This window comes from Mytilus californianus, unplaced genomic scaffold, assembly GCF_021869535.1.
Source record: "Mytilus californianus isolate M0D057914Y unplaced genomic scaffold, xbMytCali1.0.p SCAF_14, whole genome shotgun sequence".
NCBI classification, from domain to species: Eukaryota; Metazoa; Mollusca; class Bivalvia; order Mytilida; family Mytilidae; genus Mytilus; species Mytilus californianus.
In genome coordinates this window covers 36,606,075-36,623,573 of record NW_026262626.1, presented here as the reverse complement: position 1 = coordinate 36,623,573, position 17,499 = coordinate 36,606,075, and the positions used below count along the sequence as shown (strand labels likewise).

The 17,499-nt window shown below is 33.3% G+C and overlaps 2 protein-coding genes across 7 annotated transcripts in view; one reads left to right on the top strand and one right to left on the bottom strand.

The window, feature by feature from the left end:
• Positions 1-11,081, top strand: part of LOC127724643 (probable helicase senataxin) — a 40,364-nt gene extending 29,283 nt beyond the window's left edge. Inside the window, exons 16-24 of the mRNA XM_052231668.1 lie at positions 185-244; positions 950-1,111; positions 1,676-1,783; positions 2,026-2,195; positions 2,779-2,844; positions 5,348-5,500; positions 6,226-6,327; positions 7,706-7,796; positions 10,032-11,081. Of these exons, the coding sequence (XP_052087628.1) occupies positions 185-244; positions 950-1,111; positions 1,676-1,783; positions 2,026-2,195; positions 2,779-2,844; positions 5,348-5,500; positions 6,226-6,327; positions 7,706-7,796; positions 10,032-10,184 (1,065 nt within the window). The 3' untranslated portion in view covers positions 10,185-11,081. The remainder of the gene's footprint in view (positions 1-184; positions 245-949; positions 1,112-1,675; positions 1,784-2,025; positions 2,196-2,778; positions 2,845-5,347; positions 5,501-6,225; positions 6,328-7,705; positions 7,797-10,031) is intronic.
• Positions 1-17,499, bottom strand: part of LOC127724635 (E3 ubiquitin-protein ligase rnf213-alpha-like) — a 1,011,139-nt gene that overhangs the window by 313,610 nt on the left and 680,030 nt on the right. The window lies entirely within an intron of this gene.

Genomic DNA, 17,499 nt, shown 5'->3' with positions numbered 1-17,499 from the left:
AAGGATAGAAATATGATAAACCATTTGGATTATGTTCCTTTAAAGAGAATTAACAACAATCATAATCGGATCTCTTCTCAAAAAATAACCAAAGAATGGAAAAATAATCTCTCTACATTCATATAGTTCCGGAGAGGAACACCCAAAGAATAAATTTCAAATAATATAATTCTTTAAATTTCAGGCAAAGTGTGCGATTGATATGAAAAAGATTTTGAAGAAACGTGATGATCTGATGATTCAGGTAAAATATTAACATCTTTGATATGTCATAGATAACGCCCTTTCACGTATTTCAAAAATTTGTTCACATTATTTTTTCATACAATTAAAAAGAAGGCACATTTTCTTTTGAATATAAAATATACATGGTAGCTCAAGTCATGTTCGCAATTGAAACAGGTCGGCACGGATTTCCATTAGAAATACATCACTAGATATTTATGTAGAGACCAAGTATAGATTTAGCGATAACATTCGATCTAGTTCAAAGCAGGGTTAATTCATTTCATATTGATATGTCCTGGTCATGAACATGCATATGATATTTTTGCTGAAATTTAGCATGCAATCAATATCTATATACACAGCATGGTAGCTGCAATCAACTTGAAGTCAACTTATTAGTGTTACTGCATCACCAAAAAGATTTTAAAGACATTTGATAAGTGATTGTTATAAAAAACAATTCGGGTGATATCAAATGGACATTCAAACTCATAAATCGAAGACAATCTGACAACGCCATACGACGAAAAGAAAACAAGAATCTACAATACACAACATAGAAAACTAAAGACTGGGCAAAATGAACCCCACTAAAACCCGAGTGTAATCTCAGGTGCCCACATTCGATGCTTATTCAAGTACATGATTAAAAATGTTATTGACAAAAATGCTGTTCGTTCAAATGACAAATTCTTATCAGGTGTCGTTATCAATATTTCAGACTAGAGATGAAGAGGAGACACTGAAACACAATGTTTTGTTACAAGCAAACGTCATATGCGGAACTTGTAGCTCTTTTGGGGAACAGTTTTACCTAAATGCGTTATCATCAGTAAAGAACAAGTGCAGGGAATCATTATTTACCTGCTTGATCATGGATGAGGTAAAGTAAAAGAAAGAAAAACAATGTCAGCGATCATCATACTTTTTGCCATAGCACATGCAATTATCTATCATTATTATATTATGACCATTGTTGAATATCTCTTGTGTGATTTATAATTTGAATTATTTCCTTTAGAAAGTATTCTTCTTTGTACATGTGCATATTTTCTATATGTTGCTTGTTGCTTTGTATTGGAGAGGATGTATAAAGGCTTTCGCCTGTTATCCAATCCATTTCAGTTATTTTCTGAATAAAATATGTTTAAACTAAGAAAAGAAAAACATTTAGGTGGAAAACCCTTAAATTATTAACAATTCAAAAATTATAAAATCGAAAATTTGCTACCATCGGTTTCGAAGAAAAGATCTAGGAAACCATAGAAATTTAGACTTTTGCAATGAATGAATTTCAGTACCTTCTCAGACGATTATAAAAAAAATAAAACTTCAATTCTCTGCGTCTGTTCAAACATCCTTTGATTCTCTATTATTTTATATTTATGCATTTGCCTACAAATAAACAATAGATAATTCAGCTTGAAATGAATGCTTAACCTTACAGGCCCAACAGGCAACAGAGTTAGAAACACTTGTACCTCTGCAGTACGGGACAAACAAACTGATTTTGGCTGGAGATCCGGAACAACTTCAACCGACTGTAAGATCCCAGGTATGTGTAACCAGAACAAGCAGAGTGCTCTTCAGATTGATGAGTAATATAGTAACTACTTTTACTAACAGAGATACATTTTTTTTTAATTCCAACTACACCAGTAAGGGTTTTTGGAAAAATTATTGCAATCATATCGTCATTGAATAATATCTTGTTTTAGATGGTTCAGATCAAGATGATCATATTAGTTTAATATCTGGTGAAAATTGCAATGAGATAAGCCTTTTTCTCTTTTATAGATATCTAGAGACAAAAGTTTTGACCAGTCAATGTTCCAACGGTTTTGTGATCACTTCCGGTATGAAAATTGTAATCCTATTTTAGTATTAGATACTCAATATAGATCACATCCAGAAATTGCGAAGTTCCCAAGCAACGTTTTCTATGGTGGTCAATTAAATACACACAGGTATATTATGTTAACCTCTTATGTGACAGACTCTTAGTTAAATGTGTTCGGTCAAATCAAATTCAATTACATATATGTTTGTACATTGAACAATGTTATTCACCAAAAGTCAAATGCTATATAAACCATCCCTGAAATCTCGTTAGAAGTAACTGATAGATTATTACCCTTTCTTCAACATAACTTATTTAGTAACTTCATTAAGATACGCACTTTCAAGTCAAGTCAAAGATGTAATATACCATATTGAATACCACGACCAGATATAAACAGATTCAAGCCAGATCTCCATTTCGAACGGGTTTTATTTTCTAAACTGTGGAAATCTGCCAAATTGAAAATATCAGACTGGTACTAATATTTTTAAAACATAGTGCTTTTCTGGCGAAACTCGGTATCTCATATATTCTGTTTCCGTGTGTCTTTTATCGTTTGTTTAACAATTTACTTGTATTTCTCATATAACCATAAAAATTGTAGCTAACAAATATTAGATTAATCATTATTATATTTAACTTTAACAAGATATGTTTTTTGCTTATTAACAGAATGACAAAACTACTTTTAGAAATTATATTCGTAGGTATTCGAAAGAGAGATGTGAAAAATTCAACTTAAAACCTTATATTGTTTTCAATATAGACAAAAGGTAAGAACATATTTTAGTAATTTATACAAGAAGTATTTTAACACCATTTAAAGTTAAACATATGAAAACAGAAGACAAACAAAACACCATGCAATTCGTTTACCCTCTAAGAATGTGCACGTTTTCACTTGATTTTAAAACCATCATCTTTGAACTGTTCATTATATGTCAAATTGAGCCAAAGTTTAACAAGCGCATAATGGGGAAACAATTTTTTTCATTTAAGGATGTATTCTTCTCATGTTTCAGTCTCGTTGAAATCTCGTTCGGAAATTATTTCCAAAACATGTGATACAAGTAGAAAATATTAATGAATTTAAAAAATATCATAATTGAATTAAACTCTGTGAAAAAAATGTGTACTTACAATAAGTAGTTTTTGAGGAATAAAATTTTAAAATTATTTGACCAATCATCAGCCAAAATATTGAGAAAATGGGTGAGGGTTTCAAAGAAATTATTTTACCAGAAATATGTACATCCCATTTCAATTTTTTGTTTACAAAATTCTTAGATATGTATTTTTTCAATCATTTATAACAAAGAAGTTGAAATAACATGTTTTTTGTTCTAAAATAAAAAGAGAAAACTCCCAAATTTACGAAATTGACAGCACCATCAATTTGACACGAAAAAGCAACAATTTTTTATAAAACTTTCTCATAGCAACATAATATATATATTAATTCAAATGTATTCAGATTGGCACACTTCATCTGTAGTGAAAGTAAAAAAAAGAAAAAAGTTTAATTTTAAAACTGTGATTTTTTTCATGATAATAGCCCAAAAATGGGTAAAAATTGATAAAAAAATAGGAAAATCATTAAAATTGGTACTTTCAAATGGCTGTAGCAAAAAAAGAAGTGCACCACCATATGATTTTTTTCATCAATTACTTTCTTACAGTTTTATAAACCCAAAAATCAGGTTAAGAAAAAAGTTTAATTCTAGAAATGTTTGGCTCCTCGGAGGTGTACGTCCTTAATATGACGATGATCAGAAAACTGATTTTTTTATCCAATTCTTTCTATCGATGCATGCAAAGCAGGAGATTCTGACCATGTCGGCGCATCCTGTCTCGTTCCTTTTGGATTTCATTCGAATCCCTCAGGTTTTGTTTGTTACCTTGATTTGTGTCTTTCTAATCGATTTACGAGATTTGAAAATCCATCTTTATCTTTCTACCATGTTCATAAACAAATATGTCACAAAGAATACAAAATTACAACTGCCATAGTTTACAAAGACAGTTAATAAATAAGATGCAGTTTTACCTGGAACCCTTTGAGGCTTGCACTCATTTTGCCATAAAAAGGAACTAGTCACGGGAAGTAGAATAAAGACCTGACAAAAATCAGTTATTGAAAACTAGATTATCCTAAACAGATTGACAAGTACTAGATCGTCTACTTGTTGTCGCTGCAAAACAACAAATAATGCTCCTAGCAATAAAAAGTCTGTCGGTGGTTTTTGTATTACAGATTTTTGCGAAGATACATGGATTTGACTCAGTATTGGGGTCTTCAACATCGTCAACGACGTTATTCAGGGTTCTCTTATTTCTTAATTTATTCGTAGTTTATGTAAATCTTAAATCTCTTTTGTCTATCTGTGACGTTTGCCTATCCATTATTGAATCATATTTGCTATATACTTTTGGAAGCAACATTTCATGTGTTCAATTTGGTATATTTGATAATGATTATAAAATACAAGTTAAGACTTTTTATTCATAAATTTGAATACGTGATTATTACATGATTATTAGAATCAAAACTTTGTGAAGTCTTTTACTTTATATATTCGTTATAGTTCTACTTAATATTGGTAAGTGTTTATACGTAGATATTTATTGTTGGTTAATTTGGGTTTAATTATGTATTATGTATTAAGAATATATTTGGACTGGTGTTGGTTTTCATTCTTACTTCACGCTGTCATCTTCGTTTTTTCATGAAACGCTGAAACGCTTCTCATTTGCTCTTAGATTTGAAACTCCTTATATCTTTTATGATATAGGGTGGAATATGATAAGAGTCAATGTTTCACCGTTAAATAAATATAACCTGTATAACGAGAAATTACTTAAATTCGTAAAAGAAATATTGGGATGTTGTTTCCAATCCAACAACAAATTGTAACCATTTGAATATAAATACCAATTGTTTATGCTAACGTTATCGAAACTTTTGCCTTCTCCTTTTATGCTTTATTAAATGCTTAACGGCAAACGGATCATATGTTTGAATTACTTTCGGGGAGTAGTCATAGAATAAAGGTAATTCTTCCTAATACAATATTCATGTCTTATCGATCAGGAGTACATCGAAATTAGTTACATCCAATATGTAGAGAAAAGAACGAAATGCACTCTGGGATTAAAAATGTGGTGATAAGACACAATTTTGGAAGGAAACTGCTCTTTTTGCAATGTTTTTCGTTTTAACTTCTTATTATTTCATATTCTTGTAGGTTGCTTTCAAAACTAATCTTTGTCTTTTAGCACACAAAACATTACTACAGCTGACATAACGATATCCTTATATGAGTTCCTATACTCTTATGTACATCAAAATACTAAACTAACACATACGGACTTTGGCATCATTACATCATTGAATCACATTAATAAAATCAAAGAAGGTTTGGCAAACAGGTAAGTCAATTTTTAAAAACTAAAGTTTACTTTCAATTTCATATATTTTTCGGCTCAACATACAACTATATCTTCACAATGTGTTAGCCTGTGAGGCTTTTATTAATGTCTAGGCAGAAATAATTCATAGACAGCTATCAACAAAAGAAATGCATATCCTTTTGAGAACATTTTTTTTGTTATTAAAAACGTTTGCTTATTGATATTTCACCTCACATACGTGGAAAGCACTGCATCAATATTATTTTGTGTGCCAGACGCGTGTTTCTTTTACACGATATTTAACAGTGGCGCTCGAATTAAAACAGCTGGAAAGCTAAACTAATTACAAGTTGAATAAATTCACATCAAATGAACATACCAATGATATTTTATGTCAGCACAAAAGTGCTGCCTACTGGGCTGATGATGATACCATCTGGGGACGAAGCATCCACCAGCACTGTCATCGACCCAGTGGTTGTAAAAAATATCATCAAACATACTAAGCTAATAATTTGGTATGGCACGTACGCGTTTCGTCTGCAGTAAAGAGTATTCAAAATCCGTATACTTTGTGAATGATTGAACATGATCTTTATCGATAATTTTCAAAAGACATATCCATGTACATTGTTTAAATTGTTAACAACTATATATCGTTTTAGTAAGATTATCATTCAGTTTTTTTACAGCGTTATTACTCATTTAAATTATGTTTTTAAAATACTATATTATCACCGCAGAAATCTTTCAAACGTGGAAGTGGACACCATTACTGGTTTTCAAGGCCGAACGAAAGAAGTTGTCATTTTAGCATGCGCAGAGGATGATATTGAGAAAAAAGAGCAAGTATTAATACCAATCTATTCGACATCATACATCAATAGATTAACTTGCATTTAATCTAACTATTATCGTCAAACTGTAGTTAACAATTCGTAGCCTGTTTTTTAGTTACAATGTGAATTTTTATATGTTCTTGCTGTACATCACTATCACATAAGTCTTTATATTGATATTGAATAAGAACCGATTCTAATCATGTTCTTCTCTCCATTTACTATTAGAACTACTAGTAACCTTTCAATCAAGGGGATGTTAATGCTCAAAAACTGGTTATCTAGCTGCTTTTGCGACTCAACCTCTGAAAATGTTTGATCTTAATTACAGAAACTTTATCTATCCGCTTTAATTTGAATATTTAGGGAAGATGTTTTGTATATTAGCAGATTGTTTGGATATATAATTCTTCATACTCTTATCTTCTATTCAACTGGAATACATGGTACTATTACGATATGTGCATTCATTTTTTTTCTGTTTGATTTTAAAGGCCTGTATTAAGCCAATAAATCCAGTTCAAGGGTAACTAATGTTGGTAAAGTTAAAGTGAGTGGATGAGTTTAGTAGGTTTTAAGAACGACCATTTTTACTCATTGGATTAAATACAGATTTTAAGAGGCTCTTGTTTGATTTACCGTTAGTATACACACAGTATGAACTTTGCTGTATCACATATATGATATATATTTTTTCATTCACATATACAGAATTTATCAAATTTTATCTGATGCTTAACTTTATTTGGTTGTCGCTCCAGCAGCCAATGAAAACTACTTAATCCGTGTCTACGTATAATAGAAAGCATGTAACATTAGAATTGATATTTATAATATTGTATGCACTCAAGATTTTTTCAAGCTAACATAACAACTTTGTTCCCTTCTATCTGTATTTACACTTGAATGTCATTTATAAAATTTAGTATATGTGGGCGATTTTTGACGCTGACGTTAGCAACTACAGGTCGTCAACAATAAGCAAACCCCATACTAAGTTGTGATAAAATTAACAGTACCAATGTTACTGCACCAGATACGCAATCAAACTAAAGAGGACATGGCACAATGTAAAACAACTGAAAAGAGAAAAGAACGGCCTGGTTTATGTACAAAAAGACTTAAGAAAAGTACATAATAGAGAATATGGTTGAGTTAAACATATTTTCTGAACTCATATGCAAGTGTACATACCTATGTAAAGTCTTATGAATTCAACACTAGAGACTATCAATGGTGTATATCGTGAAAGGAGTGGTTATGTCTCTCTTTTTGCTAAAATCAATATTGAAAGAAAATCGGGATTTTTAATGCAAAATAAAAAAAACATGAAATATTTTCAAATTTCATATTAACTCATCATTTTATTTTATATATTTATTAGATTTCTGACTAGTCAGAACGAATTAAATGTTGCTCTAACAAGAGCCAGGAGTGCATTATTCGTTGTTGGCAATTTTTATACTTTATCTAAGGTAAATATTAGTATTTATGGCATGTGACAACTTTCCAACGCATGTTAAAACCTATTTATAAGTGTCAGACAGTTCAGGCACACGCTCTCATTCCACAAATGCATATAATGATTGCCACTGATGGTAAATCGACCATGAATTATTTACCCATTCATTATCCAGTCTTACAACGTAATGATATATATAGTTCTCGGTAATATTAAATATATTAAAAAAAATCATAGATATGATTCAAAGCTAGTTTTGTGTCTTGATTAATGCTTAGGGGATTCAGTTAACAGAGTAGTATGCATGTGGTATTGGTTGATCGTTAACTGTTTCATCTCATTTTTGCCTACAATTTCAAAGTCGTCTATCAGACATTATCGGGACTCTCTCTGACTATATCACTCTACTCATCTCTTTATGAAATTGCAAATCACGGCTTTGTGCCGTAAAGTACGATGATCCGACCTTAAACTTGACCCGAACTATTCATCGACGTTGATAAGTCTGATCAAGTCTTTTTCCTGGTTTGCTAATGAACCAATGAAATAATAAAACATTATAAACTCAGAATTACATCGACTGCCAAAGTTTTATAGTAAAACAAGTCTGCTGTTTGATACAATAAGAAGCTTTTTGAACTTTTGAAATGTACATCAAATGCAGCAATACAGTATACGTAAAAATTAATAGATCTGTACTTTAATACAAAGTTGTGATAGTCGACATAAGATTTTACGCTCGCAAATGTAGTTTTACTGACATATTAAAAACCATAATTTGAAATTCTCAAAACCAAACATTTAAAAAAATACGGAAACGTCGAATGGGATGCAACAATATTGTCCTAACGTCAACCTTTGGAATAGTCTTTTTTCCAATTCCGTAATTGACTCTGAAGTTAGACATCCATTTGTACGTATAAGTTGTGTTCCTTAGTAGGAACATACATTTTCATTTATAATGAAGGGCTATCTCTAATTCCATTTGATCTTTTTCTTAGCTGAAATCTTTCGATATTAATTGTTCCTTTTCATTAAAAATTAGTTAATTCGTCTATGTATATATCACTTCCTAGTTATCATGCTCTGCCTGGGCAGCAGCCCATTTTTTCCGGTTTAGAACCATTTTCAAATTGGCAAAGGGAAACAACTCGTATTAAAAGTGTGTAATAACCGAAGTAAATTGGGTCGATAAAGGGAAACATTGCTTTTGTTAGTATCTTTTTATTTTTAAGTATCTTTTTCTTCTTCTTCGTATTTGATTGTTTCTATGACAACTTTTTCTGAATCAAACTTTTATCTTTTGATATTAAATACAGATGTTAGGCCTGAACGATATAATACAATGAGACGTGTGATCTTGACCTTTGACGTCAAGGGTAAAATCATTAATTCTTAATGAAAATGTTCAACAATGTAAGACTTACAAACTAGTTGAACATGACCAAAATCGTCAATTGATCCCTTATAGGAGTTATTGCCCTTGAAATATGGTTGCTACTATTTTTTTAGTTTTTTTGCAGAAACTATGATAGAGTGAAACTTTATTTAGCAAAAATGTTCAGCAAAGTAAGACCTACAAATAATTCAACATGACCGAAATCTCCAATTAAACCCTTAAGGGAGTTTTTGTCCTTGAAAGATGATTTGTACCTTTTAACCCCTTATGTAAAAGAGTTACTGCAATTAATAAGTGAGTTTTACCATTTTTTTCATACTAACTTATCTAAGTTAGTATAAAAAAAAATAGTATAAAAAAATGGTAAAACTCACTTTATCTAAAGATAGATAGAGAGAAACTATAAATCGTATGTTTTAAAACATATTAATATACATTAAACAGCAAAATAATCATCGATGCAAGATCTGCATAAAATGTTCCAGGTGAGCGATTCCGGCCCTTTCCAGTGCATCATATGGTTTGCACCTGGGTATTGTGCCCATTTCACTCAAATTATAAATTGTTAAACATACCGATTTGCTATGCTAAAGATGAAAAGGATACATATGTTTAAGTCTACTCAAACAGTTCCACCTACTTTATCATGATTTGCTACCGCTGGGTTGACATGACTGCTGTTGGATATGAGTTCTCGAAGTGTACCCTCCGCCGAGTAGTTTCATCGTTTCAGAATAAATTATTACGTATAATGTACATTTGACAAACAACTGTGATTTTACTTTCTCATGACGTTCGAATTCGATGGTTCTTCTAAATATATACTAAAATATTTTAGTTTGATTTTAGAAAAACGAGTCACTGCAGAAATTGGTTGCTGATGCCAGAGAGAGAAGAGTGTTACGGATCGTAAAAGATGATGACACTGTTTCAAATACAATGTTTAGTGCATGTCTATCTGTCAGAGCGAGGCTAGGACAACAGAACATGTCATTACTTTAGATATACTACAATTCTAATGATGTGGCAGCCATAAACATGTCATAACTTAAGATATACTTCAATTCTAATAATGTGGCAGCTATAAAGTACATTACTTTAAATATACTTCAATTCTAATAATGTGGCAGCTATAAAGTACATTACTTTAAATATACTACAATTCTAATAATGTGGCAGCTAAAATTAGATATACTACAATTCTAATAATGTTGCAGCTACATGTATAATTCGATATACTACAATTCTAATAATGTTGCAGCCATGTATAATTAGATATACTACAATTCTTATAATTGTGGCAGCTATAATTAGATATACTACAATTCTAATAATGTGGCAGCTATAATTAGATATACTTCAATTCTAATAATGTGGCAGCTATAAAGTACATTAAACCCAGCATCTCATTGTGTTCATCTTTATATTTTATTCACACTAATAAATAAAGATCATATTTTATTTGGTAAAATTCATTCAAAATCAGGTTGATTTATGTATTAAATTTGAACATAACTCAGAAAAATACTTTTAGCAATTTTATTGTGGCAGATGATTAAGAATACTTCGAGATTGCTTTGAGACTGCAAGAAGTCTTTCTAACCTCATGACCTATGGTATTTTTATTATTGCTTTGCTAATGTCTGTTGTGGTGTTGTCAATAAAAGAACTGGTTTTTGAGGCGTAAAATGTCGTTTTTTTTAATGTGTGTGTACCTTTTGTTATACCACGAATCGATATTGAAATGGGTTAAATATATCATCAAATACTTTGTTTTGAGCATTGCGATCTCATAAAATTATGCTTCGAATATTTGAATAAAAATACCGAAATGATCTTGAGTTCAGCAACATCAACTTATTGTTTTTGTTTATATTGTAAAATAAAATATTGCTTTGATGCTTACTTTTTTTACCTAGCGCCAATATAATGTCAATTAATTAAAGAATCAAGTTTAAGGCAAAGCATAACAAACAAACAATATAGTGGAATTAACGGCCACAGTTCACATTGAATGACGAGGTCTGACATAACAGAATGCCGACATGATTGATTTAACTGACAAATCTGTGCACCATTGGTAGCAATGGATGCTCAAGTTCCTCCAGGTTAAATCCTAAAGAGAACGAGGGCCATGATCCCCAAATACGTCGGGTCTTATTCGCATCACCCCCTGGTTTCAGGGGAGTAAAGATTAACAATTTAACAATTTCTAGATCATAAAACAGTTAAGCTTGAACTGGTACCAATTCAGAACCGGCCACTCAGGGTAGACATGAGATGGTCTCAACAGAACTTCCTGCGGTAACGCAGGAAAGTAAAAAACTAATATGATCCGACGTACAATACAGGAACATTTAGCATTCCTATCTATTCACAGAGCTGATGGACTCATTCTTTTTAATTCTAGTCGGAAATAATCAACTATGCATCTATATACACCCATTACTTAGAGTAATACATGGAATTTCACTCTAGCACCTAGTTCTTTTAGGTCACAAAATATATTCGACGTAAAACTATTCAGTTTCCAAAAAGTTGCACGGACTGATTAGCTGTATCCGAATTTTAAGTACTAGTAGGAATGCATGTGGTTGCCGATTTAGTACAGGAAGTGTGGTACTTTCTATATATTGATTGATACGAATAAATTAATTTTTAAAGTGTACGTTATACACCCATGGTTTTAAAATATTGGTCACGATACTTGTTGAAAATAAAAATTAAATATATACAAATGTACACAACTTCGAAGGGGTGCCTAGAATAGCATGAATTATATATACAGGTAATGCATTTTTGTAAACTTTGTAGAGGAACATAGATTTGCAAAACTATTAGTGCATATTGCAGATTAACAAAGCAATTAGGTAGATTCGTGGTATTATACCACCATCTTGGATTGTACTTTTGAAGTGAACAATCAGTCTAGTTGTTTCCCAAATCTCCGAATTTGTAGACAGATGTTCAATGTTATTGATTAGACTGTTTATCTCTATGAAGAAAACTTCCTGATTTATCGCATTATTAAAAATATTTTAACAAGTACCAAACATATGTGTTTTAGAATAAATTTGTTCAGCTAAGCCGGTTAAGGCGAGATAACTCTTTTGATAATTCATGATCGGTTTATCAGTGGATGTATTACTGCTAAAATATTGCGTTTTTATGATGATATTAAATATATATATAACATGGATAATACAACAAGAGAAGTGATATCGTCCAAAACAAATTTTGCTGAGGGGATATCATGGAAGGATAACAGCCCCATTATAACAAAGCTATTACAAAAGGAAAAATATTATTGTCCAAGTTTCAAACGTATTAACAAAGAGTAATGCCTTCTTAGCTAGTTCACTTAATGGACTTTTAGGTTGTGGAAAAAGGGGGGGGGGATTCTGATGAGTGTGTATAGACACACTCAAGTGGCAAGATTAAGGGGTTATGATCGTTTCCCGTAATTGTACGTCGGATCATATTAGGTTTTTACTTTCCTGCGGTACGGTTTATCTTATAAGTGATAAACCTTAATATGTAGAATAAACAACTAGGCTCAATCTTATGATAGGTAGGTTTTCACTTTGTCATCTGGAGTATACTATCATCAGGAATTCTTGACTAAACTTTCACTTATCTAAAAGCGGCTAGTTCAAATGTGAGGCTGAAGTCACGTGATGTTTCTAAGCCGGAAGCGAGATGCGGATCCGAATGATGAAATATGTCTTTATGGAAAATAAATATATTAATCAAATCTCTTTCATTAAATTGGTTTATCTTATAAGTGATAAACCTTATTAATTAAAGAATCAAGTTTAAGGCAAAGCATAACAAACAAACAATTTATGTGGAATTAACGGCCACAGTTCACTTTGAATGACGAGGTCTGACATAACAGAATGCCGACATGATTGATTTAACTGACAAATCTGTGCACCATTGGTAGCAATGGATGCTCAAGTTCCTCCAGGTTAAATCCTCAAGAGAACGAGGGCCATGATCCCCAAATACATCGGGTCTTATTCGCATCACCCCCTGGTTTCAGGGGAGTAAAGATTAACAATTTAACAGTTTCTAGATCATAAAACAGTTAAGCTCGAACTGGTACCAATTCAGAACCGGCCACTCAGGGTAGACATGAGATGGTCTCAACAGAACTTCCTGCGGTAACGCAGGAAAGTAAAAAACTAATATGATCCGACGTACAATACAGGAACGGATCATGACCCCTTTTAGTCTTGCCACGTGAGTGAGTCTATACACACTCATTAAATACTCCCCTCCCCCTTTTTTCAACCCCTTGAAAAATTATTAGAAATTCTTTTCCAAATTAGACTTCGGGGAAACGGCGAATTTTGTGAGATGATAGGAAAGTTTCAATACCCCCTTGTATGTTGTTCAAGTATATATCATATCCAATATCGGATAAGTGAGTTCCGTCAAATCTATACAAGTTCATCTCTCGAGCTCGAATATTGGGATGCTGAATAATACAATGCCCATCATTCAAGACATAATTGTTAATAGAAGAGTTTACTCGTTTACGAGATCTCTCGATAGCTTTTCCGTCTTTAGCACAGTGCCAATACCTACGCATTAGCATTTCGCTCCATATGATGCGAGTGTTAGGTAGAAGTAAATGCAGACGCAGAATATCCCTTTCAATATTTTGGATAAGTTTCAAGGTTTTTACTTTTACCAGATCATTGGAACCAAGCTGAATGACTATCATGGCGGGAGGAGAAAACTTGTCAACTGCATGTGATACCTTGGCATTAAATTCATTCCACAACATACCCCTTTTTCCAAACCAGCGTATGTACACCCCTCTGCTTTGAAGACCAATGTTTGGGCCCCCGTTTCTCGTTTTTGCATTAGTCTGTGCCCAATATACAATTGAAGATCCGACGAACCAAATAGCTTTTGAACCTAAAAGGAGGTAATATGTATTATAATATTTAAAACACTTGTTTGAGCTGTAATGAAAGTTAAAGACTCAGATACGAATATAGCGTAAATATGCAACGGAAGACCATCGGCGGCACTGCTTGATAATATCGTCTTTAACACCATTTTTTGCCATATCAGTAGCTCGTCCTATCCGAAAAGAATGAGAACGGATGTGAAACGGTAGTTCACAGAAACCCAAACATTTTTGAAGCAGGGAACAAAATTGATATTTTGTTAAGGCCAAACCATTAAAATGTGTATATAATTTATTTGATCCATTTACGCCGGAGAAGCGAACCTGCAAATAAGATTGTAATAGCGTAATTGGACAGATATTCGAATCGGCATGGCTCTGAATGATCAGGGTTATGGAATTATGCTTTTGATCGGTTTTTGAGCTGCATATTTTTACATGTAATTCGGTTTGACCATTACTCTGATCAAAAGTGATATCTTCACATTTCAATGCATGTCCGCTTTCGTCAGTACGACTGTTTATAGCCAACTCACTTACTCGTAGCATGGCGAAGTACGCAAGAGAAAAGGCAGAAGAAAACAATATAGTTTCATACTGAGAATTACAAACGCTGCGTAGACTGTGAATTAAACGTTTTAACAAGTCAAACGATATCGGCGTTCGAACATCTAGTTTTTGCGGATTTTTTCTACGCAATCCTTCAATCATTTTGCAGATGATGAATGATTTCGTGTTATCTGTTACATTGTTAATCTTGTGTGTGTGGGCCAATCCGGAGATGTAAGTAGAAACAGTAGACGCAGAGAAACCTTTGTACGACAGGTATGCTATAAATTGAGCTATTTCGTCGATAGGTACCGGCCAAATATCACGATAGTTATAAATAATGCGAAACTTTTTTAAACATTCTACTGCTGTTTTATAAGTTTTCCAGGAGTTGGGAGCCATTGAACATTTAAGTAATAGGTCTGCCTCGTCTTTTAACCTTTCCAGAGGTGGGCCGGAATCGTGTATGGGTTTGCATCTGCTGTGGGGCATAGTTTCCGGAACTTCTGAAAATCACAACGAGAGAGGGAGTCAGCAAGAGAATTCAAATGACCTGGGATATGTTCGGCTTTAATCAATATGTTGTATTCCAAGCAGGCCAATACAAGTTTTCTGATCAGGGACATAACACTTGTCGACTTTGAAGACTTTTTATTGATTATAGAAACTACGCTCTGGTTATCTATGTGAAATAAAATTTTCTTGTTTTTAACATGCCTCCCCAAATGTTCAAAGCAACGACTACAGGGAACAATTCTAGAAAGGTAATATCGGTTAAAATTCCAGAAATTATCCAATTGTGGGGCCAACTCGCCTGGGCCAATTTCCCTTCAAAATAAATACCAAAGCCTTTTCCGACCCCACCTGCACTGTCAGTGAACAATTCGAGATCAGAGTTAGATGACCAGAATTTATCCAGAATTACGGTAGTACCATTGTAATTTGATAGAAATAGTAACCAAATATTAAGGTCTTCTTTCATAGCCTTAGTTATTCTGGTTCTGTGATGGGGCCTACGCAAATTGCAAGTGGCGTCAATCAAACGACGACAAAAGGCTCGACCCGGGACAATTACTTGACATGCAAAATTTAGTATGCCAATCAATGATTGTAAATCCCGAAGGGTGATTTTGGATCTACCTAAACAAAAAGAAATTCTGGCTTTTAACTCAACAAGTTTGTCTTCGGGTAGACGCATTACCATGTTGATGGTGTCAAATTCTATACCAAGGAATATCAACACTTCCGTTGGCTCGACCGTTTTTTCCTCTGCTAACGGAACCCCCCAAAGTTTACAAGAATCCTGAAAACACTTCAAAGTGTCGTGGCATTGTGAAGTTTGTGCCTCGCCTCCAAACAGAAAATCGTCCAAATAATGTAAAATATTGTCGTTTTTTGACTGTTGCTGTACAACCCAATGCAAGGCGGTGGAAAAAGATTCAAATAGCGCCGAGCTAATACTGGCCCCCATTGGAAGGCATTTATCAAAGAAATATTGATTCTCAAATTTGAACCCCATCAGATCAAAATCACCCGGAGAGAGTCTTAGCAAACGAAAAGCCGATTTTACGTCGCACTTGGCCAAGAGCGTGTTCTTTTTCAATCCGTGAATCATATTGACAGCATCGTCTATGCTTGAGTATTTTATAGAACAGTACTGCTTGTCAATAAAGTCATTAACGGAGTGATGTATAGGAAAGGACAAATTATGAATTAACCTGAGTTCTGAACTAGATTTTTTAGGGATAACCGAGATCGGAGAAACCCGAAAGGTGGGGAACGGAGGTTCTGAAAAAGGACCAGCTACCCTACCCAGGTTAATTTCTTTAAAGATTTTTTCCCTAGCTATGGTGGCTTTCTCCCCATTCATTTTTTTTAGAATCTATATCCATAGGAAGTCTCGGACCGGAGTATTTTAGTTTAAACCCAGCTTCGAGACCTTGGATCAGGTCTCGCGCAACCTCTTGATGCGGGTAATTTATGAGAGCTTTCTTTACTTCATCGACGTTTATTGGCGAATTACCTAGAGAATACAAATGCGTGTAACCTGCAAATTAAAAACAAAAACAAACACAAATTAAATAACATGAGAAAATATAGTAAATACATTTGTACTAGTACAAGGAGAGATAACTCAGCCATTTCTATGAAACAAGTTCAATTGCACTGAAAGATATCTAAATATAATTTCTAGGGAAAAAGAATATTTACAAAACAAGGTAAACAAAAACAAAGCGGAATTAATTTCTGCATTCTAAGTAGGGATGACTACCATTACATTTCGAGCATTTGTGAGTATATTTGCAATTCTTGCCAAATGTACAAATACCCTTGTTATTGAATAATCTGCATGTAAACACCCGGCGTTGTCCTAAATTTTGACTCGACGCCCCACTTGTCGATGAATTCCCATTGTGCAATTGATGGTTAGTACCATTTGAAAGTCCTGTATTAAAAGAAGGACTAACGTTCGGAGTTGATACACATAGCAACCACAGTTCCATATCGACAACTCCCCATGAAGAAAAGGGGGAAGAAGCTTTACGTAATCTAAATTGCTCATCGTAATGAACCCAGCCTCCAGAGTAACCCCTTGAGGCTGCCATTCTGACTGTTTGCATGTATTTGAAAAACTCCAGACCTTTGTTGGGCCATTTTTCAAGCATTACACTTCCATAAATCATGAATGCGGAAGTCCAGACATGAATACTTTTTATGGGACTTCTCTTTTGGTTAACTAAGGATAAAACACCCCCTTTTACTACCAGTTCACCCTCTAAATTTTGCTCGTTTACAAGGTCCCGGGTGGATTTTAGAAGAATGTTCAGGTCAATGAACTCACCG